The sequence below is a fragment of the Ammospiza caudacuta genome, chromosome 1 (genome assembly GCF_027887145.1).
Source record: "Ammospiza caudacuta isolate bAmmCau1 chromosome 1, bAmmCau1.pri, whole genome shotgun sequence".
In the NCBI taxonomy this organism is placed as follows: Eukaryota; Metazoa; Chordata; class Aves; order Passeriformes; family Passerellidae; genus Ammospiza; species Ammospiza caudacuta.
Window position 1 is genome coordinate 133884329 of NC_080593.1, and position 26699 is coordinate 133911027.

Sequence of the window (26699 nt, forward strand, 5' to 3'; positions counted from 1 at the left end):
AAAAAAAAAAATAAGTCAGAAAGAAAATCACAAAGGATGTAAAAAATATTGAAGACTGTGAATTACCTTGGAGTTACCTTGCTTCCTTACAGGGCTGCTGTTTCATACCACACCTAGTCATTAGAATCAATAATTGTCCTGCAGTTAATGTTTGAGCTGCTGAATCTCTGAGGGCAAGTCTGAGGAACTATAAACTGGATAAGCACAGACAGACATCACCAACCTGTGCAAAGGTGATTCACACAGCTGAAAGAAAGAAGCATTTTTAGAGCAAAATAAGCTTTTCATGTTACAGGTAAGGGATGATCTAACTGACATTTCACTGAAAGATTTTAAAAGCTGAAGCGGGGATTCTGCTAGAGGATTTTCAGGCAGTGTTAGGAACTCAGCTGTCCCTGTAAAATGGATGACTGCTGTGCTAAGGCTTAGTCTGGTTTATATTTGATTTGGATCAATTTCCTCTCTTTTCTCTTTGCTGAATTTGAACATCTGAAATCAATCAACTAAAGAAAATAATATTTTTTCCATGGAACCAAATACTTGTGATTGTTACTGATCTTTAATCTCCGGGAATATTCTTTGTTCTCCTAATGTTTATTATTGAAAGTCACTGGAATATTTGTATGATGGTTATCCTAGAGATTTCTCTTCAGTCATGGGAAGTGTGAGGGATTATTAGGGATATAGCACTGAGATGAAGCTAAGAAATTAAGGAGAAAATATGGCTCCAGTCCTCAATCCAGATCTCAAGCTGCTTTTAGTTAAGCTGATGCTATTCTAATCCTGAAATTGCCTGTTACTGAAAACTTTTAAATGAACCTATATATACAGGAACTCTGTTCTGAGTGACAGAGGAGTATGGATTTTGGGGTTTCAGTCCTTGGCAGTGAGGTGGTTCATGAGACTTGGTAACAGTTTCCACCCAAAAATAAATGTTCAAGACTGATCAAAACTTGCAAAAGGTGCCATAAATGATATGACATAAGGAAATGATGTTTATGTTCAAAGAGAAGGGAACATCAAAGGCAGTTGTTATGCAAACTGTGAAATGGCTGAATTTCCACTGCTGCATTTGGTAGTTGGATCTGGACAGAAGAACCTAGCCATGACACAGCCACATTTAGCAATTAATTTGACAGCATTTTCTGTCCCCAAAAGTAAAGTGGGATGTTTCCCCTGAAACATTCTCCTCCCCTGGAAGGCCTTGCTGCTTCTTTTTTCCCTGAATCCAGACCATGATACCCCAGACCACCCCATACTGTTTTTTCCCTGTTTTTATGGCCTCCCCCAATACTTTCAGCTCCCTGGTGTTCCTCCACCACTGGCTGTCAAAGGGGCACTTCCAGCCATGCCTCCTCCAGAGGGACAGACAAAACCCTGCAGGGAGCCCTGGGCACAGACTCCTGCCTTACAGGATGGACAGGGAACACCTCGGGCACTCTGTTCCACCTTCTGCCACAAATTAATAAGGAATTCGTTTTTTGAAGTTCCCACATAGCTACTAAGTGCAGCAGGAACAGGCCAATATATTCAGGAGAGGGTGGCAGGAGGGGAGGGGAGAGGTTGTATAGGCAGAGGAACAGAAAGAATTTTCATTGACTGTGTAACCGGAAAATCAGCAACAGTTTTGGTTTGAGGTGTCCTTCCAGGAGGTTCAAAGGGTATTCTCCTTCTCTCTGCCCTGCCTGTGCCACCTCCTCTGGCTCCAGGAGGTCTGTGAAGGACCCACTAAGGAGGCAGCACAGCCAAGCATCTACAGGGGGCTCCATTTCAGCCCTTGTCTTCTGACAAATTTAATGATTTTTCTGATCACTTCTGGTTTCAAAAGTGTGTCATATTATTTTCCAGTACTCACACAGTTATCCAAGGAAAGAGCCCAGTATTTCAAAGGCTGTAATTGCACACACAGTATAACACAGGTCAGAATGGGATTTGGAAAGTAAACTCCTGTGGCAAGTCCTAGAATGGGTGCTCAAAAGAACAGCAGTGTGGGTAGCAGTTTCTGTATTTACAGGTCCCCTTTGTGTTCAGCCATTGAGGAAAGAAAAGAAGGGGGGAAATGGGGTGATGGGAAGCACAAGCAGGAAGGCATCTGGAGGGAGCTGTGCCTCCACACTGTGTTCTCCCCACTGGGGGCCTCCCTGGGACAGATTTGTGGAAGGATTCCTGTAGGTGTGAGCCATGTAACATGAAGCACCACTGAAGATGGCAGCACTATATACCACCTTCACCTCCTTCCAGAACTGGCCCCATCCTCTTTGTAAAAATCTGGGGGCAGTGAGTAAGCAGGATAGCATTTTGCAAAAGCCATCTAATTTTCAGGAGGATGTAACATAAACTGTGTTCGTGTGTGCTCAATATTTCTTTGAAATTTGAGGCAGAGAGTGCTCCTTGGACTTGGAAGTTTTGTTTCCAGTAGCTATGTAGTTTTAGGGGGTGCAGATGCATTAGGCTTTCTTTGCCTCTGTAATCTGCAGGAAATTTTTGAATTTTGAATTTGAATTTTTTGAACTAGAAGACAGACACCTCATGACATCCTCTGCAAGACTTGTGTCCTGTGGTTATAGCATTTCCTGTAAACATCTCATTGCTTTCAGTAAGGCAGAAATGAAGGTGGCTTTGCCGTACAGAATCATTGTAACAGTGTGGTTGCGCGGCTGTTTGGTGCTGGGTTCAATCTTTGAGAGCTCTTTGGGAATCTCACATATTGCCTCTCTTGCACCATTAGGCAGAACCTGATGGGCACAGCCTTCCTTGGCAGCCCAGGGGTACCAGTGCTCTCGTCTGTCCTGAGCAGATCTGCAGCTGCTACTTGGGGACCGACTCCTCAGGTCTCTCCCTGCAGCCTCAGGAAGACTCAGCCTTGGTGTGCAAACAGCCTGGGCCAGCTCTGTGGGGCTAAAGTGACTGTCATCTCTTTGCAGGAGCTGAAACAAAGCACATTCCAGTATGCTTAAGCAGTGTGGACTTCAGTTTCTGCTTCTCATTCACTCGGTGAGTTACAGGTTTTCCTTTGTTTATCTGTGAGCAAACGGCAAAGGTTGCCTGGAGCCTCTGAGCTCTAATCCATGGGTGTGCCAGCAGGTCAGGCAGCCCTGGTGCCAGCACAGTGGCTGTAACTCTGGGTGTGTCCCCAGCACAGGTGTGTGGCCCCCACAGCAAGTCGAGAAGACATCTCAGTCATTGGGGGAATAAAAACTTCAAAAAGCCTAGAAAGCACAAATTTACTCGTTTTCCCTCTTCTACTTCCTCTTTAGATATCACTGTTTCCAAAACATGAATTTTGTGCTAGAAAAGATTCAAACATACTGCAACAAATCACCAAAGAGTGAAAACATCAGTATCATGAGTTCTGCATTATAATCCATACATGTGCTGACATATTAAATATATTCTAAGACATATAATGCCTCATAGCTTAAACTGTGCATGTTAATTTTGTATCCTTATTATTTGATTCCTGTGAATCCCATTTCAGAGGATTTTCTGGAACTGAAATGTATTAATTATGTTCTTTATGGACCTTATGTATTAAATGCAATAGATTTACTGATGTTTGTAAAGGCTACAGCAGTGGTGACTTCTACTTCACAATGAAAATTAACAGAAAAGATTGAAAAAATGCATGAAATTCAAGTTTAATAAAAAAAAAAAAAAGCCTCAGAATATGGGGACCTTGAGGGCTGCTTCATGAGCACCTCCTTTTCCCTTCCCATTTCACAAGCTGCTGTTTGTGGCAGTGCTGGCTCTTCTATGAAGTCACTCTGCAAGCCTTATAGCCATCTTCAGAAGATATACCAATGCATATGGACCAAGAGGTAAAGCCTCTTTCCCTTTCAAGCTCCTGAACAGTGATTCATGTGGTAGAAATATGTTTGGAAATATTTATGGTCCACATAAAGTAATTTTAATCAACAGAAGTGATATCGCTTACTTGTTTCACAGGCTGCACTTTGAACCTGTTGGGTTTTATAGCATCAGCCTTTGTTCCTCCATAACAGGGAACATGATAAAGCAAAATCTGTCCATAAAAGAGACCCAGGAGCAGCCTGCAGGAACCAGGCTGTGCCAGCCTGTGTGACATGGGAATAGGGGTAGCAGGTCAGGCTCAGGGTCCTGATATCTGGTCCCTGGCGAGGCCAGAAGTCAGCATTTTGCAAAAATATTGAAAAGGTATCTGCAAAGTGCATTTTCCTGGATGCATAAGATTGCATTTGTTGATATTCTTCTGCTCTCACTATTATTCACTACCATCCTTCCCTCTCCTTCCTCAGCTCTCTGCTTTTCCCATTTTCAAAAGGAGTCACAAAGCCTTGTAGGCGAGCGGGACGGCATCTCTGGCTATTATTAAGAACAATATGGAATTATTGAAACACAACTTGTGACATACACACACAGAGCAGTGCTTTAGGGTGAATTGTGCTGAACTTCGCTGTGTTTTTGTCATAGGCAGAATCAAGTTTTCCCTTGGTAATATGCAGACTGCTTTTCTGTGAGAAATTGAATAGCTGTCCCAGCAGCAATAGGATCAAATCCAGAGGAAAAGTCATGCAGCAGAGAACACACACTCAAATCTGTGGTGTGATGGACAGGGTGGCAATGGTACTCTAAGTCTGTAAAGCAAAATAAATTAATTTTTACTATTGAAGAAAAGAAACTTTACTTGTTCAGCCAAATAATGGAGCCCTTATTCTGACAGGCAGACACTCAGTGTTGTCAAGATAGGTGGTGAAGACAGGGGAATTGGGGAATCTTGGTCTTTCCTTTGAAGAAACAGGCTGATTATCTGAACCATAATGTGAATTGTCTTGTGTGCACGGCCTGCCCTGAGAAGCTCCATTTTGCTTTGTTTTTTTTTTTTGTTTGGAAGCAAGAACAGCCCTGAAATGTTAGGGCAGGAGTGTGGAGGTCTTTGGGCACTGGGGAGTGTGGGGTTAAAAACCTCATAAAAATTTGGTGGTAAAAACCCATGATGTTAGGACATTGCTAGCCCTTAGGAGGACAGAGGCTGAGACAGATTTGTGTGACAGATTTGCCAGCAGGTAAAAGCCAAAAATCTGAAGGTCACATTTGCTCTCTCTGTGGCTTGCATTCACATGCAATTGATGTGAAGGCACAGGGCCCAAGTGGCTTGCCCAGATGGCTGTGGCATGAGGGGGGTGCTGTAGGAACCCAGAGAGGGTCGCCTTATTCCCATACCTAAAAGATTTGATTTACTGGGGAAATTACAAGGGGTGCAGCCACAGCTCCTCCTCATCCCCAGGTGTGATGTTTGATTTCCAGACACACTTGTTTTCACAGGGTTTTGTGGTTCTTGGATAGGTCATGGATGGTCCTGCTGGGGACAAAGGGGAGATCCAGCAATGATTTTATGAATTCCCTTTTGCTCTTAGTCTACTTTAATCTATTTTCTTCTTCTGTTTCCTCTTGAAGGTAGATCCAATCTCATTTAATTATGTAGTGGTCAAAAAAGGGCAGGGCACAAGCCTTTGTTCTCTAATTAATTAATAAATCTCACTGCTTTTAAAAATTATGTATGCTAAAGAGCCTGGAGATGTTCAGTGCAAGCCTGGAAGAGTCTCTGCCCTTGTACTGTAGCAGAAGAGCTCAAGGAGTCTCAGGGGTGGGAAACTGCTGTTTGTGTGTGGCGGCAGCAGACATCCCTCATGTGCTTCCCTCCATCCCTCTCTCCCTCTCTCTCTCACAGGCCATGTGGCTTGGTCTGGAGGGCCTGAGTGTAACTGGGCCTCTGAAGGACATGGACTTCTCTGTGCAGGAAGGAGGAGGTCCACGCATCCTTCACCAGGTAACCAAGTGTCTCGTGTTATCCACTCTGGTCAAGCACCCCACAGCCTGCACACAGACACCACATGTGAAGGGTTGTCTCTGTGCTGGTGGGAAGAACAGTCCCTCAAGGGGATCCAAAATTAATTTTTAATTCCTCTCTCTGGGAATTCAAGAGGCTACATGCAAAGAGCAGGAGACAACCCCCTCTCAAACACATATTTAAGAGGATATCCTAAGACAGGGATTAATAAAATCAACATTCCTGGAGAATTTCTTTCCATGTAACTTGTGTCATCATTTTCCTTTGACTCTGAGTTTTTCCTCCCAGAGCCATAACCACAGAAGGACAGATCCAGCTCCCAGGCAAATGGAGGATGTGTGTCATTTTTTTCCATTCCCATGCTCAGACAAAGTCTGTCCTAAGCAGACATTTGCTTTGGAAACAAACTGCAGTCGGGATTTCTTGCAGCATTCAGGAAACAATGTGAAAACTCCTCTGCTGAGGATCAGAAAAGAGCAGACTTGTTTGAGCAGACTCTTGGAATATCATTCTTCCAGCCAAACACATTGCTGGCAATAGATTTTAAAAGTCACAAAAGCATGAAATTATTTTTATTATGGTGAAAATGCTGAAAAAAATATGATTTTTCCCTCTGTTTTTGGTTTGGTTTTTTTTTCTTTTTCTTTCCATTGTAGTTCAAACTTGAGCCACCTGCTGTGAGTTTCAGAACATCTGGTGAAAAAGCTGGAATTATTGACATTGAGCCGAGGACAGGCATCCTGTATATCAATGGGTCTCTGGACTGGGAGACCCAACAAGTGCACAAGCTGCAGGTAAAAACTCAATAAAAAATAGGAAGGGAGAAGTAGTCACATTTATCCTCTTTGGGTATACCTGGTAGTAAGAGAAATCGGTTGGAATTTGGAATCCTTAATTTTGCCTATGTTTACAGGCAGGTTTTTCATTTTAATACCAAGATTTACTGGAAGACATACGGTTTTGTAGCTCTCAAAGACTGAACAGGAAAATGCTTCTTAGCAGAAGAAGGCTATGTTCAGAAAACAAAAATTGTGATGCCAACACAACCCTTTAGCTCTCCTAATATGAGGGGAATACTTGACTGGAAGTAAAATCTAACCTCATGAACGAGCTTTTCTTGTTATCCCTGAAGGCTGATAATGTGAATTCTGTTTCTGGAGTGGAAAAATGAACTATTGTAATAATTTAGAAAGCTTACAACACACACAGTGACCAGCTGAGATCAGCTCAGTTGGTTAGAGCATGGTGCTAATAATGCCAGGGTTTGATCCTTGTATGGGCCATTCACTTCAGGGTTGGACTTAATGATCCTTGTGGGTCACTTCCAACTTGGAACGTTCTGTGACTCTGTGAAACAATGTGAGTGAAAGACATTTAGGCAGAGAGGCACAGATCTAACCTCTGTCAGATAACAGCAGAAAGCTGTTGGGCAGATGTTGAACTCCAAGAGAGGAAAAAGCTTTGTGTGCTTGTCCTGCTATTAAACCTTTTTCATGAGGATCTCACTAGTGCAAACGCTGTTGGGAATGGAGCAGTGGATGGGCAGTCTTTGGGTCTCAGTGCATCCTTGTCCTCTTAAACCATGTCAGAAATGGTGCTGTCTTTTTCTGAGGCAGTAGCAGCTGAGAAAAAAATGATCATGAGAGGATCAGTATCTGAACAGACAAAGTACATGATGATTTTTTTAGCCAGCCTTAGCAGTCTTTCTAAAGTCTATCACTTTAGGTTTCATGGTTTCACATTCTCAGCTCTAAAGCACCCTTGGATTGGAAGTAGAGAGGGCAATTTCCTAGCCCCAGAAGTTAATAACCCAAAGCGTGTGAATCATTTATAGACAAAAAGTGATGACAGAATGAAAAAGTTATGCTTGGTTAGGCATAAATAATCATGATTTTATCTATTATGTGCAAACAAAATTAAGTGTGACAGATATAATATATTCTTGGTGATTTAAAGGTAAAGAAGGCTGGAAAATAAGTCAAGTTGTGTAGAAAAAAATGTCATTAGAATTAAGAATTAATTTTTCTTTACTAACCCTTATATCAGACTATTTTTCTGATTTATATTTATAATAGCAATTAGTTATAAATGCAAGATCATGTTGGATTTTCTCCTTGTTTGCTAGAAAGTACATATTGCTATTTAAAGAAAAACATGAATTCGAAGATGTACAAAAATACAAATAGTCTGCTGAAACTGGAAGTGGGAAATTGTCCTCTGAAAGGTGTTATCAGAAGCAGGAGTGGGTTATTTTATTTTGTTGGCATTGTATACTGTGACAAATTTTTGTCAGGGAGCTACAGTGGCAAATTTGTCCTGGTATGTGCAGCTACCGAGTGGTGGCTCTCACCAGATTTCCATGACAGTAAGAGTGACCTGGCATCTGACACCTTGATATTAATTTATGCCTTTTAACCTGTCTGCATAAAAATATTTACTTGCTGTTCCTTCTTTTTTCAAATCAGGTGGAAAGTCTGGATGAGAATGGAGAGAGAGTTAAAGGTCCATATGCTGTTACAATACATGTGGAGGATATCAATGACAACCCCCCAGAATTTAACCAGACAAAGTACTATGGAGTAGTGAGGCAGAACTCTCGTCCAGGTAATTGCCACCATAATTAAATATTATCATTAATAGGAAGGTAGGTAAATTAAGCAGAAAGGTAAAGTGGTTGCTATACAAGCTGGAAAAAGATCAGTTTTTCTTCCCACAGGACTGTAAAAAATAAGAGTGAAAGCTTCTATAATATAATGAAAGGGCAAAGAGGTGACCACTATATGGTGTGAAGGGATGAGCGCAGTCAGAAATATTTTTTATTACTTACTCTTTGCAAGTGTCATTTAACAGACAAATATTGCTGCTCTGTCCATTGCTCTGGAAAAAAAAAAAAAAACACCAAAAAACAACAAAACCTTATGCTAGAAGGGGTTTAAAATTTAAAGGCTACCAAAGACTATACAGAAAGAGAAGGCTAAGACTATCTGAGTCTTTACATATCAGTGAAAGAAAGTACCAGGGTAGATATAGGGTATGTGCTTACCATGAGTGATGCTTCTCAGAACATGGGCTAAACCTCAACATTTAGAAGAGAGTCTTGGATTATGAATTGTACTGATCTATACCAAAAGTCATGCAAGTATCAAAGATCAGTAAGTTGGGACTTACATATTGGAAATAAAACAAAGGACTCATACAGTTGTTATTGCTGTGGCTATGGACTCAAGAAAAAACTTTTGCTAAATAATATGCATATAAACCTTCATGGAGTCCGAAAATTATTCTGAAACATATTACTGCAAACTCTTCAGTGCATCCAAGTCAAAAAGATTTTGAATGCTGCCCTGGTATGCAAAAGGTAAAAGTTGACTTACATTACTGGGTATTTCCATTTTTTTTTTCACTGTATGTTTCTTCTTTTATTGTATCTGTGCCACAGGTGATGCACCATTTTTATCAAGGTGCTTTGGGTTTCACTGATTTGTGTAAGAACTGCAAAGTGGCCTTAAGGAGAGATCCCAGTGAGCTGACTTCTGGGTTCAGGCACTCTTGTGTGATAGATAGCTCTCTGCTGATTTAACTCTGTCGCCTTCTTCACCAGCTGGTCATCACACCTGTTGTGATCCTACTAAGCAGAGCTGGTGGAGGGCTGACTGTGGGATGGCATACAGCAGTGTAACCTCTGCACGTGGCTTCCCCTGGGAGATGCATTATGGAACAATGGCAGCTCCCCATAAGTTGCTTTCCTGGTTTGAGAGCTCTGTTCAAATGGATTATGTGTTAAGGTTCAGTCTCTTTTACCACTGTTTCTTCTCCAATCCAAAAAGGCAAGCCCTTCATGTATGTCCATGCCACTGACCGTGATGATCCTACAACTCTCCATGCACAGCTGTCTTACAGCATTCTCCATCATTTTCCCAACCCTTATGAAGAAATGCTTTTCCAGATTGATAATGCAACCGGAGCAATCTCACCAAGCAGGAAAGGTACGTAAAAAGATTCTTGATTGCAAAGAGCAAGCATGAGTTCTGGGATATGAGTAAGAACAAAGCAACAACATGGGTCTGATGCTACATTGTGAATAAATGTAGTCAGTGGGACATACTCCACTAAAGCCCTAGTTTTGGGGGACTGGTGTTTTGTCCCACCAAATTCAAGGGAAGCTAGCAGAAATGGAGATTGAGATCTAAAAGTACACTGAGAAGAGAGATAGATCCTCTGGCCTTCAGGACTCCACTATGTCATATCTTGGAATTAATTCTCTGCCATGAAATCTAGAAACCCAAAAGCAGTAACATGAAAAATGCCGAGAAAACTCAGCTGGACATGTGATCCCAACTGCATTTCAATGATTAGAAACTCCCATCTATTCTGCTGGGCTGAACAAGTGCCTAACTGGGTCTAGAGCTGTTCAGGGATGCCTCTGCACAAAATGAGACCACAGCACAGAGGTCCCATATGATTCCATGCACATGAGGCTGTTGAGAGAACCCAGAGGAAGTGGCTTGCTGAGGTTTGTCCCAAAGGACCATCTAAGGAGTAAGTCTGAGGCAGTTAAAGAACCATAGTGCATGTAGGAGGCAATGGGCAGATGAACAGCCCCCACAGCCTCTGTGTCATTTCTCTTGACTCTTTGCTCTGTCTCTAGGCTCTTCTTACTTGGATCCTCAAAAGCAGGACAACTTCATACTTGTTGTCTCTGTGAGGGACATGGCAGGGACAACAGCGAATGCTTTCACCAGCAGTGTTGATGTGAGCATCACTGTGAAGGAGAGCCTGTGGAAAGCTCCCCCCACCATCTACATCAAAGAAAACTCAACCCAGGTCCACCCTGTCAACATCAGCAAGGTAGGGTCCTTGACCACACTCCATAAACTTCTCCTTGTGCCACACAATTGTTTCCTCAGAAGTAACTGTGAAGGTGTCCCCGCTGCATCCAACACCAGGTTCTTCAGAAGGACTTTGACACCTCCCAGTCATTTTTTTAATATGGCATCCTTTGGAAATGATTGTTAGTGGAGGTCTCATTGATTTTTTGTTAGCACAAAAGTTAATAGTTTGGAGGTGACTGAGATACAGTCAATACAAATACTAGAGTGACTGAACTTTGCCTTTCAGTTTGGGACCAAAATCCAGTTATGGGTCCTCCAGGCTTTGAGCAAACCAAGAGATTTTTAGAGCTTATTTTGTGGTTAGCTTCTTCCACCTGCAGAAGAGCAGGTCAGGGAACCAGGTCCATAACAGCCCTGCTGTGGACAGTCCCTCACACTCAGGGACGCCTGCTGTGACTGGTTTTGTATCATGCAGCACAACTGCTACACCAAAAGTACCTTGAAAGGACTGAAATACCCTCCTTCACATCCTGCATTCCCAATATTCCTCTTTTCACAGTTCAAGCACAAAATATTTTGCTGATAACTGCAGACCAATAGCAGTGTATACATGAGTACATATTAACTAACAAGCCAACAGCCTTTCAGAAATATTTGACTTTGAAAAATGCCTTGGCAGTGACACCCCTAATGCTGTCATCCCTTGAACATGGCAGGATTCCATGGATCCTGTTCACAAGAGTAACTGGCTTGGTGCTATTCTCAGTGGCTGCCCAAGGAAATACAGAATGAAAACAGGTAGAAAGAAGACTAACATGTAAGGATGCACCCATTTTGGGGTCACTTGTATATACATTTCATTTGGGAGCCAATGTCATGTTGATTCTGCCTAGGGGAAAATGAAATGTAGCTGCTGCTATATAGAACATAAATGTTAATACTGACTCCATTAACTAAAGAGTCTGTGTATTTAATTTCATTTTAAATGTGCGGCACCCCAAAAAAGAGCCTTTCTCATGAGCGCTGATGAATGTAAAGAGTGTGCATGCACCTATTTACAGATAGGTACCAGCTATTTGTTTGCACAGTATCACAGAATCATAGAATATGCTGTATCGGAAGAGACCCATCAGGATCATCGAGTCCAACTTCTGGCCCTGCACAGGACACCCCAAGAGTCAGACCATGTGCCTGAGAGCATTGTCCAAATGCTTCTTGAACTAATGAAGGCTTAGTACTGTGACCACTTCCCTGGGGATCCTGTTTCAGTGCCCAGGAACCCTCTGGATGTAAAACCTTTTCTTGATATCTAACATAGACTTCCCCCAACTGAGCTTCCTCAAGTCCTGCCCCTGGTCATGAGAGTGAAGAGGTCAGTCCCACCCCTCTGCCTCCCCTCATGAGGATGTTGAGGTCTCCCCTCAGTCTCCTCCAGGCTGAACAAATCAAGTGTCCTCAACTGCTGCTACTAAGGCTTCCCTTCCAAACCCTTCACCATCCTTGTAGCCCTCCTTTGGACACTCTATAATAGCTTAATGCCTTTTTTATAATGTTGTGCCCAAAACATCACACAATACTGGAGGTGAGGCTGCCCCAGAGATTGGACAATCCCCTCCCTTGCCTGGCTGGTGATGCTGTGCCTGATGCCCCCAGACAGGGTTGGCCCTCCTGGCTGCCAGGGCACTGCTGACTCACATTCACCTTTCCAGTGACCAGGACCCCCAGGTCCTTTCTGTGGTGCTGCTCTCCAGCCTCTCGTTCCCCAGGCTGTCTGTACATCCAGGATTGCCCCATCCCAGGGGCAGAACCTGGCACTTTGTTACAACTTCATACAGTTGATGACTGCCCATCTCTATAATTTATCAAGGTCTTTCTGCAGGGCCTCTCTGTCCTGGAAGGAGTTGGCAGCTCCTTCTAATTTAGTGCTGTTTTGTTGTTCCATTTCTCTGAATGAAATAAAACCAAGCAACAGGCAGGAATAGAGAGTGTTAGGATAGGAAATCATTAGTATCAAGATATTAAAACAAAAATAATGCTTTTTTCCTCATAATCACTCTTTATCTCCACATCACCAAATCCTTTTATAAAAAGGTATGTGTTGTATCCCATCTGGACAGATGGAGAAACTGTGGCAAAGTAGCTTCAGCACACAATTCAGAGAGCAGAGGTGTATTATCAGTCTGATTTTCTGCAGTTCATCCTGAGAGCCCACCAAACTGTTAATTTTCTGGTTTATGAAGCTAACAGGAATGCAGTTGTTTCTGTTTGTGGTCCAGAAATAATCCCTGTTAAATCTCACTCTACACTTCTGACTTCCTATCCTGATTTATTTTTTGGGGGTTTTTTTAGGTGCAGTCAAATGAACCAGATGTAATTTATGGCATTTTTGAAAAAGAAAAGCTGCCAAGGCTTCCATTTTCCATCAGTGAGAATGGGGATATTTATGTGACCCAACCATTGGACAGGGAAGAAAAGGATGCTGTAAGTAAACACATAAAGCTTCACTGATGGCAGAGAGCACAGCAGGAAGCTGATTATTGGTGTGGGAGTAAATATGACAAAGCTCAACAGAATGGAAGGGAGACGGGAAAGGGGAGAATAGATAAAAGTTTTGTCTCTTGTCACTTCTGTTTGGAAATTATGTGATATATGTGAAAATTCATCCACCTATTATACTGTAAAGAGGCTTCAGGTCCTTACCCTAGAGTGGGTCTGGCAGTAGCAATCCCTGCCCACGGCATATGCACAATGTACAGCATGGACCAGCTATGGCAGGGCTGTAGGTGCATGAGTAAGAGATAGGCAGTGGAGTGAAGGAGATCTGGAGGTTTCAGATCTACTTCAGACCTTGGGGACCACAGATTTTAAAATCCTTTGAGAACTCAGCCCTCAGAAGCTAAAGGGTGATGGAAGAGCTCTGATTTAAACAGAAAACACTGAGCAAACTCATGAGAGGATATTTCATATTCCTGTAGTTAGATACTAAGATGCAAAATATTGTCACAGTGGACATTCAAACCTTCTAATTGCCATATTCTTGTTGCAGTATACATTCTATGTGGTGTCAAAAGATAACACAGGAGAACTGGTGGAGAAGCCTTTGCAAATTCACATTATTGTGGAAGACATCAATGACAATCCCCCTGTGTGTCAGCAGGAGCTCACCATAATTGAAGTTCAAGAAAATGAAAATGGAGGTAAGAAAAGAATTTCTGTTAATTTATATGCCTCACTGTATGCATGCTGTTTCCAGCTGTGTGTGAAGGAATCTAAAAAATCTGATCCCAAAGATTAAAACATGACTGTCCCAGGGAAATATTTTCCTGTGCAAATAGCCCTCCTGTTTTCCCTTCAATAATTCCTATGGAAAGGATTTCAAGAACCTGAGAAGGACAGAGACAAAACACCTACTTTAAAAATGCTGTTTTATTTAAAATATAAAACTGCATTTTCCCACAACCACAGATTTGGATAACTGCTTAGACTGTGTAAAGAAAAACACCTCTTTTATTACCAGTACAAGAAATACTGTTCTTAAAGTGGTATGAGCCCATTTTCCCTCATCCAGCTGCAGCTCCAGCATAAAGCCTCTGACTTCAATGGACCATTACCAAAATCCTCCAATGTCTTGACATCAGTTATTTGGTTTCAGGACTGAAGAGTCTGCTGTTAGTCTTTTGGACTGCCCTGACCCCAAACCAGTATGTTGGGAGGCTAAAGCAAAAACTCCCAATAGTGAAAAGATTGCATGTCCATTAAAGTGTTTTCCATACAGCTTTATTTTTATTGGCCTTCTACCCTTTACACTGGCATCACTGTTGTCACTGTGCATTTCTGTGGAGACATGGAACCACTGCACTCTGTCTGATTCCCATCTCTGCTCTGCTACAGGGAGTAATATCGGCACCGTGTTTGCTACGGACATGGATGAGGAGGACAGCCTTAACTCTCGTCTGCATTTCCAAATCCAAAGTCAGGAACCTGAATTCCCCACAAATAATCTCTTCTATATTCAGCAAGACACCGGGACTTTGCTATTAGCTGGCCGTTCCTTAAGCAAGCGTGAATCAGCCAAGTATTTCTTGAAGGTCCTGGTGACAGATCCTCGTAAGTAATGCCTGCTGTTACACTTTGGAATAACTCTGTCCACACTGGCAGGACTTGTGTTCAGTGTCTAAGGGATGTGGGGAGACACGGAGGATTTGCTGAATAGGCAGTAGCACTGAGAGCTGTCTTGCTCTGGCATGGTACTTGTCCTGTTCTTGAGATGCAGGGAGATGAATCATGATTCACAATGCAAGCATGGAAGGGAACCAGCTCTAGGACAGAGTGTGGCTTAATTGGGAAGCTTGTTAACAAGTACTTCAGAAGGAGATTTCCTTCCACAGGGGGAAAAAAATGAAGAGATCATGATTGTGGTTTTCCCCAGATCTTTCAAAGGGACTTAACTGGAAAAAAAAATCAAGAAATTAAACACAGCTGCTCAGACAGTCCAGATAATATTTTAAAACATTAGGAGAATATTAAGCTGAAAAAAACTTTAAAAATTATCTTGTCCCTTATGTAAATTTTCATGAGTCCTTTGTGATTCACTGAATGGAAAGGAAATCAAACTTCATACCAAAGCTTAAAGCTTTGTGCTGGAATCCCTACAGTCAGGCAAAACTTGTGCATGAAGGAACTGGCATGGAAAGATGTCTGTAAATGAAGTGGTATCATTTTGGCAGATGGTGGAAAACGTTCCAGAGGGAGGAAGCTGATGATTTGTCTTGAATGCTTATTTGAACTCCATCCAAACAATGTTGTTTAGAATTTTCCTCAACTTTCAGCTCATGAGGCATGTTCGTAAAACACTAAAATCCATCTATATATGGGTATATGATGCTTCTAAAATCACAACCTGCCATTTTGGTTTGGGTGCCCCTGCTCAGGTAGTGATTAGATTTACATGAATCTGAAATCTGCCTGTAACAAAACTGGGGGTGCTGCCTGATGACCAAGAGGACAAGGGAGCATTAACAACCCAGGGCTTACTTTTTGACATGGAAAAGTTATACTGAGACAGCTAACACAATTCATAGCTATCATCATCCTGGAAAACAGATATGGTTTTAAAAAGTGAGGGAAATGAAACAGGATGGGACAGTGCTGGAGAAATGGGGAAGATCAATGGTAAGAAGTAAGGTTGTCATTGACTAAGAGATATCTGAGATAAGTGCTTCTCTCAATTTAGTGCTTAGATTGGGCAATCTGGCAATCTCACTTTTGCTCACAGGGAACCCTTCTGGAGGAGAGTTAGTTTTGGCAGAAAGGCTGGTGTGATATCGCTTGTCTCTTTCCATGCAGAATTCGAAACAATCTGTAATGTGGAAGTACATGTCATCGACATCAATGATCAAATTCCCATCTTTAACAATTCAGATGTGAGTACTTTTAACACCATTTTGGATGTTCCAATAACTTTTGACAAGGATTTGAGCATGCCTTCAATGTTTATAGGATGTCAGCAGGAAACTAGCCCTTTACAGACAAAGTAATGGAGTAAATACTAGTAAAAATAAAGGTAAAATATTGCTGCAAGTCCGCATATAAGCTCTATCTAGACAGTGAGCAATGGGACAGATTAACAGCTAATTATGAAATTTAAGGTAATTTGCTCGGTGGAAAACTGTGTACAGAAAGAAATTTTTCTATTAAATTAGTTTATTCCAGAAATGCAAGTTCTGAAGGGAAATGGGGAAGAAAAGGCTTTAAAATTAATCAAACAGCTAAATGGAAAAAAATGCTGGTGTCTCCCAAGTACCTTTCCAAACACAGCACTAGTGTACCCAAAACAGCCAGAAGAGAAATGGGAATCAAAAGTCCTGTGTGGTTTGGCCAGAAACAATGGTCCAATGATCCATGTCCAAACCTGATTCCGGGATGGGTGTCAGGCTCCTGCCTTTTCTCTGGTGGAGGTGCTGGCATCTGGCAGAGACCTGCAGACATTTCATGACTTCTGCCTGATGGCCCAAGCCTCCTGGCAGACACTGGAGTGGCTGAAGTACTTACACAGAGGTGTCCCAGCTCCCACCACTCCTGCAGGCCCTGTAGGTGGTGGGCTCAGGAGAGCTGTCTGGCCTGTCAGGCGCAGTTGTCCTTTCAGGGAAGCTGTGTTGGTTTTTGGGCCTTGCAGACTGTATTGCCGGTCTCTCAGTTGATGGCAATGGCAGCCCAGTCTCATGCAGACAAGGTGCCTGCAGCGCAGGTTTTACACTATCTCACCTCAAGGTCTTGGTCCAGGACCTGGTCTCAAGGTGAGGCTTCTGGGCAAGGGCACACATTAAACAGTCAGAGGAGCTGGGATGCCAATGTGGCAACGACCTATGGTGCATGAAGCAATCAAATATTTAACAATGAGTGGCCAGGGTGCTCACAGGGTACAGAGAAGCTGTACTATCCCTTCTGCATGATCATGGGCTGGTTTTCACAGCGGAACTAAAGATTTGGGACTGGTGCTGTACTAGTGGCACTGACATAGATCCCATTACCTACGATAAATGTGTGGCTAAAAAGCTTCCCTCCTTTGTGTGGCTGCTGTGGGTTAAAATAAATCCACACATGTGGGTCACAAGCTTGTGGTTGTGCTGAAATTCTTATCCACAAATGGTTGTGCAGAAGTTCTTATCCACAAACGGTATGTCATGTTTCAATGACACCTCTCTCTCTTCAGTATGGCAGTGTGACTCTGGCAGAAGATATCCCAATAGGAAGTCTGATATTAGAAATTGAAGCAACTGATGGAGATGAGCCTGCCACAGGGAGTTCCCTCATCATTTACCAAGTGAAGGAAGGTGATCCAAACAACACGTTCATCATAGAGACAGACTCGGAAACAAACCGAGGGTTCATCAGGATTAACAAGGTGAATAGATGGATTTATTCTTCTCCTTTAGTGTTACTTATTTGTTATACACAGTTATTGCCCTGTGGAATTTGTGAGGAGGTGAGGACTGGTGGTGGAGTAGGGGCATCCTAAGCATGGTGCAGCCTGCAGGAGGCTCTACTTTTGGACTCAGGCTCTGTGTCTGTGCAGTGCTCACACACACACACCTACCCTCCTGCCTTTGCTGTGCCCTCACCACCACCAGCATCTCCCTCCACTGGCTCTGCTGCTGGCTGCTTCTCCAGAAGAGCAGATTCTGGCCTATGAAGTAGGTCTTTATGCACCATAATGACAAAAAACCCCACATTATTTTAGTGATTTTGCAGCAGCATTTCTGGACAAGAGAAAGCCAGCTAATGCTTCCACGACTGTGGTGGTAGTGGTGGGCTGTGAAGGGGCAGATTCTCCTCCCTGCAGTTGCTCTGGCCATTAGTGGCCTTTGCAAAGCAAGGGGCAAGTGTAGCCAGCATGTCTCAATGTCAGCATGGAGATGTAGTTTGTTCCTGATGAGGGGAACATTAACTGTGACCAAGCCAAGGACAGCGTGTGCTGCAGTAGGTGGCACAGCCCATATGCTGAATGCTGGAGACAGGAATATAAGGAACACTTTTTGCTGCATCCATGAATTTCAATAACGAAATCACTCTCCCTTTGAAGTGAACCTTCTCAAAGGTACTTGGACTATGGCTCCAGAAAGCTACCACTCATTTTCCAAGGGGTGCTGTATTGTGTGCCTCCAGCCTGTGTGCTGGCCAAGTGCAGGCAGAGGCAGCGTTTGGTGAACCATCTTCAGCATCAACATCAGCATCAGCCTCCTTTTTTCCCAAGGAGGAAGCTGTGAGAAACTCTGTGGTGTAACAACCCTTGTATGACTTTTGGCACCCGGAGGTCATTTGAGGCCTTCTCATACAGAGCTATAAATACTATTTCTGTAAACAGGATATTGTTATTAAACTTAGTTGGGCAGGTGGCAACATTATTAGAAAATGCAGTTGCTGAGGAGGCCTCTAAACAGGCATATGGTTTCATTTAAATGGAACATTCCCAATGTAATTTTCTCCTGTCAGCTCTCCTTTATTTTGCCTGCATTTGGGATGCAATCTCCTCCTTGAGAAGAGGGGGACATTTTAGTTTCTCATTGGAGGTCCCCACAGCAGCAGAGCCATTGCTTCACAAACCCTTTTTTTTCCTAATTCATCCAGGCTCTTGATTTTGAAACAATGCCTGTGTACAACCTGGTGATCAATGCCACAAACCCCGAGCCGCTGGTGGAAGGCGTGAAGTACAACTCGAGCTCTCTCACCAAGTTAAAAGTTTCTGTGACAAATGTGGATGAGCCACCTGCTTTCCGGACGCCATTTTACGAAACAGAGGTGTCTGAAGACATTCCTGTCAATACCTTGGTCATGACGGTGGAGGCCTATGATCCTGAAGGGGATTCTGTACGGTAAAAAACAGTGACTGTGATTAATTAATTCAATTTAGGGTTTCAAAAATGGTTCAAAAGGACATGCAAGGAAAAGATGCCTAATACTTGGCATGTGGAAAAATATTGCTTTTACAGAACTCCTATCTCCTAGTAGGAGGGGGATGTGTGGTGGGGTAGGGGCCAGCGACACTCCTGCAGCTGGGTAGTACTTTTCTGACCAGATTTGTCTCTGTACTGTGCCAAACATCTGCCTTGAAACAGGAAACCACAAGGGAAGCAGGCTAATTTATATGTCCAGGAAAAAGGTAGAGCTGGACTGAGAGTATCAAGTTTCCGTGTCCACAATGCCTTTATCAAAAAAATAAGGCATATACTGTGTACCCCTGAACCAGTAGGAGAGTAGCTGCTTTTCACGTCACACAGGAAACAACCAAAATGCACAACCTCAACTTTTTCTCCACCAAAATACACATCCTCAAGTCTACAACTGAAAAAGAATTCATTTTCTTTCCTAGCTGTCAGAAATGATGCATCTCTTTCTGTTGTGGATGCAAAGCTCTGTGTAAGACAACTCCTGTGCTGTGTTGCATGGTGTAAATGTACCTTACACAGCAGAGTCAGATGGAGGAGTTATTTGTGACTTTTGTTGTACAATTCCCAGCTGGAACTCTGAACAGATCAGCTCAAAATAAACAGTTCTTGAAATTTAACTGAAATTCAGCAAAACACCAAGTGGTTAATGGAGTTGCACAATGTGACTCTTAGGCCTCCTGTGGGTTCTTATTCCCAGAGATTTCTCATCTGGCTTTCTACTTGGCCCTAACTTTTGGGAACTTATCATGTTTGGCCTTCTGTCAAACTAGTTTGAAAGGGAGCCACATAGTCCAGAAGCTCTGGGGGATGATGACAGAGACATATGACAGGAATTTAGCTATACATAAACCACATTTCTGCTAAAAATAGGTTAAAGAGCATAAAATAAAAAGTATGAAAAGTAGAAGATGTACAAGCATGCTGTTTCTAGTGTAAAGGGTACTGAAAGAACAAAAACATTGAATGAGAAGGTCTGGTCGCTTCTATTCAAGCAAGTGTCTGTGCTTTAACTGGGTCATATGTTCATGGTTAAATTTGTGTAAGTAAATACCCAGGGACCTTGGTGATTTTTTAAACAATTATATAAATGCAATTATGTGGTGATGCATAAAGCACACTCTGTTCCAAGGCTGCCCCAATGGTAGTAACATTGGCTTCTCCAGACTGCCAGAAGATAATCACCATGGTTCTCCTTGGGGTCCTGGTCCCTCCTCAATCCACAGAAGGGTTCCTGGCTGCACTGGCCCCTCTGTTCCCCAGCCCTTGGCTTGTGGCCCCATCAAAACCAACGTATGGGAGATGTGATGGGGTGAGATGGACATGGGGCTTGGACAAATCACACTTCTGGACTGAAATCTCAGTGCCATCCCATGTTCCCCGTTTAGAAGGAAAGTGGAATTGCAAGCACACAGGCTACAGCAGAGATGGCATTTCTGTAGTTCTGCTCTCACTCTTATTCTGGATGATTTTGGCCTCTCTTTCTCTGTCTATGTCTCCTGGTTGGCTGCAGTATCGTAGTACTGTGACTCTTCCAAGAACCTTCTCTTTCAGTACAACTGTAATCAAGCTTCTTACATAAAGTCACCAAAGACGTATTTGCTTTGTTGGAATTTTTTCCCAATTTGGAACAGTATATATGATTTTTTTCCCCTCCCTATTTCTTTCCAAAGGTACTCCTTGGAAGGTGACGCGAGGAAATGGCTGAGAATCGATTCAGCCACTGGGCAGGTATACACTGCTTTGCCTTTGGATCGAGAAACTGAAGAAATATACCGAATAGAGGTTGTTGCATCAGAGCTAAGTAAGTGATGAAACAACTAAATATACACACAGAGGAATCCCCTGTCCTTACTCTTTTATGAGGAATTATCATACCTACCATGACTAAACCCATGAAAAATACTCGAACATGTAATCTCAGATATACATCCTGTGGTGTATCCTTAGAAGTATATATTTCTTAAGAATTTAATTTCCTGAAGAACTCTTGATGCTGTTGATAACAAGGATTAAAATAGCTTCCATGAAGTTGGGTATGGTCTTATATTTGCTTGAACCATATGACATATAGAGAAGATTCAAATTTTTTCACTGTTTTCAGTATCAATATTTTCTGCTGCTTTTTTCTCTAGAGCTTTGAAGATTTTAGTCTTTCTCCTAGGTATGATTAGGCTTCCTGAAAACATACCCAGAGAGTAGTTTGTAACCTTCTACAGAATTTCATTTTGTTACAGTAAAAACGAATAATCTGTCAGATCTGAAATATATTAGGACTTCTAGTTCCAGCCATTAAATCTTTCAATTTTGGCTTGCATTTTCTGTCTATAGAAGAGGGGTGGGAAACTCAAGGCATTTCATGCTTAAGAGCACTCCAAAGAGCACTGGTCACTTTGGACGTGACTGCTTGCTAGACATGATGGAAATGACAGATTACTAGATAAGATCTGCCTCCTTTCCCTTGCTAGCGTTCTGTAGCTTGCAAGAACTGGTGGTAAATAAACAATGCTCGTTAAAAAGTAGTGGCAGCTGCCACAAATCCCTCAGGACCTCCTGAGACCTTGTTTCTGCCCCCTTTATACAGAACACCACCTTTCAGTGCCTATCTGATGATGTACCTGTGTGATAGCTGCAAATGCAACAGCCCAGAGTGTAAATCCAAGATGTGCATGTAACTTTGCATTCTGTTAAACTCGACAGATAATGCAGCTCAGAAATCCAAAGCATTGTTGACTCTACACTTACGTGATGTGAATGACAACTACCCACAAATAGCTACGGATTATCCTGCTTTCTTCTGCTACCCAGTCAGCGGAGGAGAGAGAACTCTCATTCAAGCTACTGATGCTGATGAACAATTCTTTTATTCAAAATTTACTTTTTCCCTTGCGGATGACATGAATGCAAGAAATAATTGGGGAATCTCAAAATTCAATGGTAAGCTAATTCAGCTGTTCTTACAATGATATGGGACTCACTTGGTACTCTGGTGAATATGAAGAATTACAGAATTCCTTTTCACTGTTATTATTGCATAACCAGTGTCCCACATAGAAAAAAAATTGGGTTGTTGAGAACACCAAAGTCATTAATTATTTTTTGCAAGAGGTAAAATCCAGTATGTTGCAAGCTATAATTTCATTAGTATATTTGAGAGAAGAAGAATGTAAATATGAAATATGTGTATTTAATGAATACAATTCACTACTGAAAAAGAAATAGAACAGTTTGCAAACTGTACATTTCTGACATTTCATGCAAAAGGAAGTCCTGCCTCACAAAGTGAATGGAGCTTTTTGAAGGGGACAGTAAGCACATGAATAAGTGCTTGGCTGATAGAGCCTGTCTGAATTAATAAAACATGTTTGATGAATTGTCCCACTAGAGAAAGCTGGGTTGCCACAAATTTAAAGCTATGAAAGAATAAATAATAATTTAAAATTCTGGACTTGGAGTAAACAGTCAGCTCTTGCAGTGAAGGGAGTTCATGTGTAGTTTTCCAAAGGTTTTTTGCTGGGATCTGCATAACTCAATACATATGGATGTGCAATGAGGAGGCAAAGTTTACTCATTATACAAAGTTATTTGAGTAGGAGCCAAGCGTGAAGAATTCTTCCAAGACTGAGTTGGTTGAACAATAAAATTCACAGGTGCTAGTGAACCCTGGACTCCCAAATTCACTTTTGAAATCATGGGTGCTGAGCTGGCCATTATGAATCAGGAAGGAGAAATACAAGCAGATCCATGGAAATGTGAGATCAGCAGTATTCAAATAAACAGGTCAAATATTGAGGATTACCAGGAAACAACCGGAGAAGAAACCTGAGGACATCATTATGCCCCTGTATAAATCCATAATTTCTTCAAGCTTTGAACTCCAGTCCCTCTATCTCTATCATAAAAATGCAGTATAAGTGGAAACAGGTTTAGATAAGGTGACAAGGATAATCAGAGTTATAGAATGGCCTGATATAAGGAAGTGTATAGGAGCAGCAAAGTAAGCTACTACTTTTAATCATGGAAGACAGTAGGGAAAGAATGTAATAGAGAGATATAAAATTATGAATGCTCTGGTCAGGGTGGCCAAGGTTCATCCTTTGCTCTCTCTTCCAGTGCACAAACCTGGGACTCTCAAGTGAAGTTTGTGGAGTTATTTACAGCAGATAGAATGAGGAGGTAGCTGACTTGGGAACTTGCTATTGCAGGATGTTGCGTGTGCAAAAATCTTGTACAAGTTCAAAGCAAGAAATTACATCTTGCTCAAGAAGTCCTTGAGCTGAAAACGTTTAAAGGGTGAGAAGGAGGAGGAAGTAAAACACATGCTTTCTTTTTCATCGTAATCTCCATTTATTCTGAAAACAAGATACTTACATCAACAGACTTTTGATCTGATCCCAATGGCTGGTTTTACCTTTTCCAGTTTTTAAAGAGTCTTAGATGTGACAGTGTAAGTTCACTAGAAGGATGGTCTGTCCTACATTTCCTTGGGAACAAATTCAGCTGATTGTGGTCTCTGTGTGCATAGGGGACTATTCCAGGTTCACATGGGATGCTATCAGTGTAGCACTACCCAAGATCAGATTTGGCCTGATGTAGAAATTAGGAAGGAAATTTTATAGTCATATTATGATGACAGCCAGACTAGGCTTGCAGGTGTTCCCTTTTTACTTAATGTCTGCAAACCAATGAGATCCTGAAAGACATTGAGGAAAACAGGAATTACTATCATATGCAAAGCAGCCTTAAAAAAAAAAAAGTCCACTTTCATACTTTCAGGTATGAAAGCTGAACTAATTTTCTTTCTTGTGCTGACCTGAATGTCCCATTTCTTACTTACAGCTACTCACGCTTACCTGTCCCTGAAACATGCTAACTTTGAAGAGAAGGTGTATGATGTTCCAATAATACTTAATGACAATGGAAAACCGCCTTTGGAAAACAAAGTGAATCTTAAAGGTATTCTATGCACACAACTATTACCTTCAAGAGAGCAGTTACATTTATAAATAACCAAATGTGACCACTAAACTTCTCATTAACCTCATGGCATTTCCTTTTGCAGTAAGCATCTGCAAGTGTTCCAGTGAAAATTCATGTTTTATTGACATAGACCGTCAGCACTCCTGGCCAACCGCTGGGCAGGCAATTGGGATTCTGCTTGCAGTCCTGATCATCATTGGTAAGTCACTTATTCCTGGCTGATTTGAAGCCAGACCTCTGAGATATGATGGTGCTGCTGCATTTCTGACAGGAAGTCACGTGTTGGGTGAAGACTTGTCAAGCATGTTGCAGAATGAGTGAAAGAGAGAAGATCCCATGATTGTGTATCGTGATGGCTGCAAACTTCTAAGGTTTTGGTTGTAAGAAAAATATCCAATGGCACAACAACCAGTTGGGACAGAAGAAACTGCTGAACCTCTAGTATAGTGTCATTTCATTGCTACTTACTGCCCTTTGCCTGTCAGAGAGGGGATATGAGTTTTGTCTTGGGCATCCAGATTATAGTAAAAATAGTGAAGCTTCCTACTTATAGTATCTGTACCTGTAGCTTATAGTCATCATTTTATTTTCCTATTCCAGCTTTACAGGTTTACATCTTTCATATTCATTCTAACAGTGATAAAGAGGAAATAAATTTATATACAGTATAACAAACTCATAATGATTTTAAAAGATCAAATGATACATTATATCAATATCAATATCAATATATATATATATATATATATATATATATATATATATATATATATATATATGAGGGACTGCACCTCAAGACAAACATACAAATCCCTGCACAGAGGGAGGGGGGGGCTAAAACAGACACTTTGCCATCTGGTCAGACCCTAGAGGAAAAGTTTTCCTTTGCGGGAAGGTCTCTGAGCCCCAAGGCATCTGATCCTGCCTAGCACTGACTGGATTGATGCTCTTGGTCTCATGCTGCATGGTCCTTCCTCAAAGCTGCTTCTGTTCAAGAGCACTGTGGATATTACAGGGCAGTGTCATGGCCCTTGCTGGAACAATTTTTCAGAAAGTTTTCTCTCCCCTTTACTGACAAACACTCTCTCTTTTTCAGGTGCCATTTTAGCAGGTGTGTTTTTCCACATGAGATACAAAGAGAAAAAAGAAAAGAGCAATCCCAAGGATGCAAAAGATAATGCTGAACTCAACAGACTGACTTAATGACTGTTTCATCAAGAGACAAAACCGCCCTTTGGTTTGTCAATGAGTGAACTATGAAGCTTCCAAAGCCCAGAGATGTGCTATCACAAAAACAAAAAAATCATGCAAAAGTAGACTCCCAGGGGTTTGGCCTCACTTTTGTACATAATAGTCTTTAGTCACAAAACATAAAACATATGTAATCTTTAGCCATTAACGAGCTTATCAGCTTTGACTAAAGTGTTAACTATGACAGCACCAAATGCTGAGCTCCTTCAGGGATCTATACATTGGACCAGTCTCCTTCATCTGACTGCTGATGTAAATATGGACTTTACAGAGGACTACATTTTGTTGACCTGCACATATTTGTCTCTTTCCAATTCTGTAAGTCACTGAACAGCAGACTGGGGAATAGTCCTGTGCTACATTTGAAGATACTCCATGAAGTTGTAGGAATCACTCTGACTCTCAGCAAAGGAGATCCCAAACTTATTGCAATCTGTAATCTGTCTTGGGCCTTGCCTGCTGACATTATACTGAATTTGTACCATCAATGTGATATTTCAATTTTTCTTTTTTGATATCCCATAAAGTAAAACAAGTTTGTGAAGTACCATGGCCTTTCATTACAGTTTCCAAGTTAAAAGAAACTCCTATGCCGAGTCATGTAGGTAATATACTGTTTCATCATACTGCTGCAAATATTGCTCTTGCCCCTTACAAATAAGATAAGAATAAAAAGTTTCTTTAAAGATTTTAGTCCCTGCTTATTTTATAAAATAAATAAAAAATGAGAGAGTGCATGAGAGCAAACCATTGCTGCTTGGTTCTCTATTGTATTTAACCCTTACTTTCACCTAATACAGATTAAAAATGGCTCTTAGGCCAGACTATGTGTCCAGCTGATTCCAGATGCAATGATTGCTGGAGCCACATCTATCATAGTTACAGTAAAATGTATTTGAACCCAGAGTTACACCCAGAGAAAAAAGCCTTTCTCCTGATAGCATGCCTATAGAAGGGCATTTTTGGTGACAGTTTGAGGAAGGCTTTTCTTTTAAGCTATAAATAAAAGCTGAAAAATATTGTGTTAAACCGAAAAGACAATATACTTTTGAAAACATTCAAGAAAAGGTCATATGGAAGAGAGCATATTTGTTTACCCAGGGTTTTTTTAATGGCTTTTGCATGCAGCACAGAACTAGAAAAAAAGAGCACTTTTTTGGTAGGGTTGCACTTATAATAGGTTTTCCTAGAATGTTGCCAGCAAAAACTTTGCTTTTGGGCTTCAGCAACACAACCCAATTGTTGTACCTCTTGCCCCAGCTTCCCCAGCTGTTGGAGCTCTGTTATTTGCTGGGGGGGCTCACTGCTGGAATGTATTTATTTTATGATGGGAATGTAATCCATTATATTTGGAAAATATGACAT

The 26699-nt window shown here is 41.7% G+C and overlaps 1 protein-coding gene across 1 annotated transcript; it reads left to right on the forward strand.

Moving 5' to 3' along the window:
* The first annotated feature begins 2949 nt into the window (after positions 1 to 2949).
* CDH17 (cadherin 17) lies at positions 2950 to 25298 on the forward strand. The gene is made up of 17 exons (XM_058815538.1): positions 2950 to 2994; positions 5708 to 5806; positions 6484 to 6621; positions 8293 to 8431; positions 9655 to 9813; positions 10476 to 10675; positions 13009 to 13140; positions 13706 to 13856; positions 14551 to 14766; positions 16006 to 16082; positions 17372 to 17563; positions 18787 to 19031; positions 20777 to 20907; positions 21804 to 22040; positions 23943 to 24059; positions 24166 to 24282; positions 25180 to 25298. Exons 1-17 carry the CDS (start codon positions 2950 to 2952, stop codon positions 25284 to 25286), a joined length of 2502 nt encoding a protein of 833 aa, XP_058671521.1. The 3' UTR covers positions 25287 to 25298.
* Positions 25299 to 26699: the final 1401 nt, after the last annotated feature.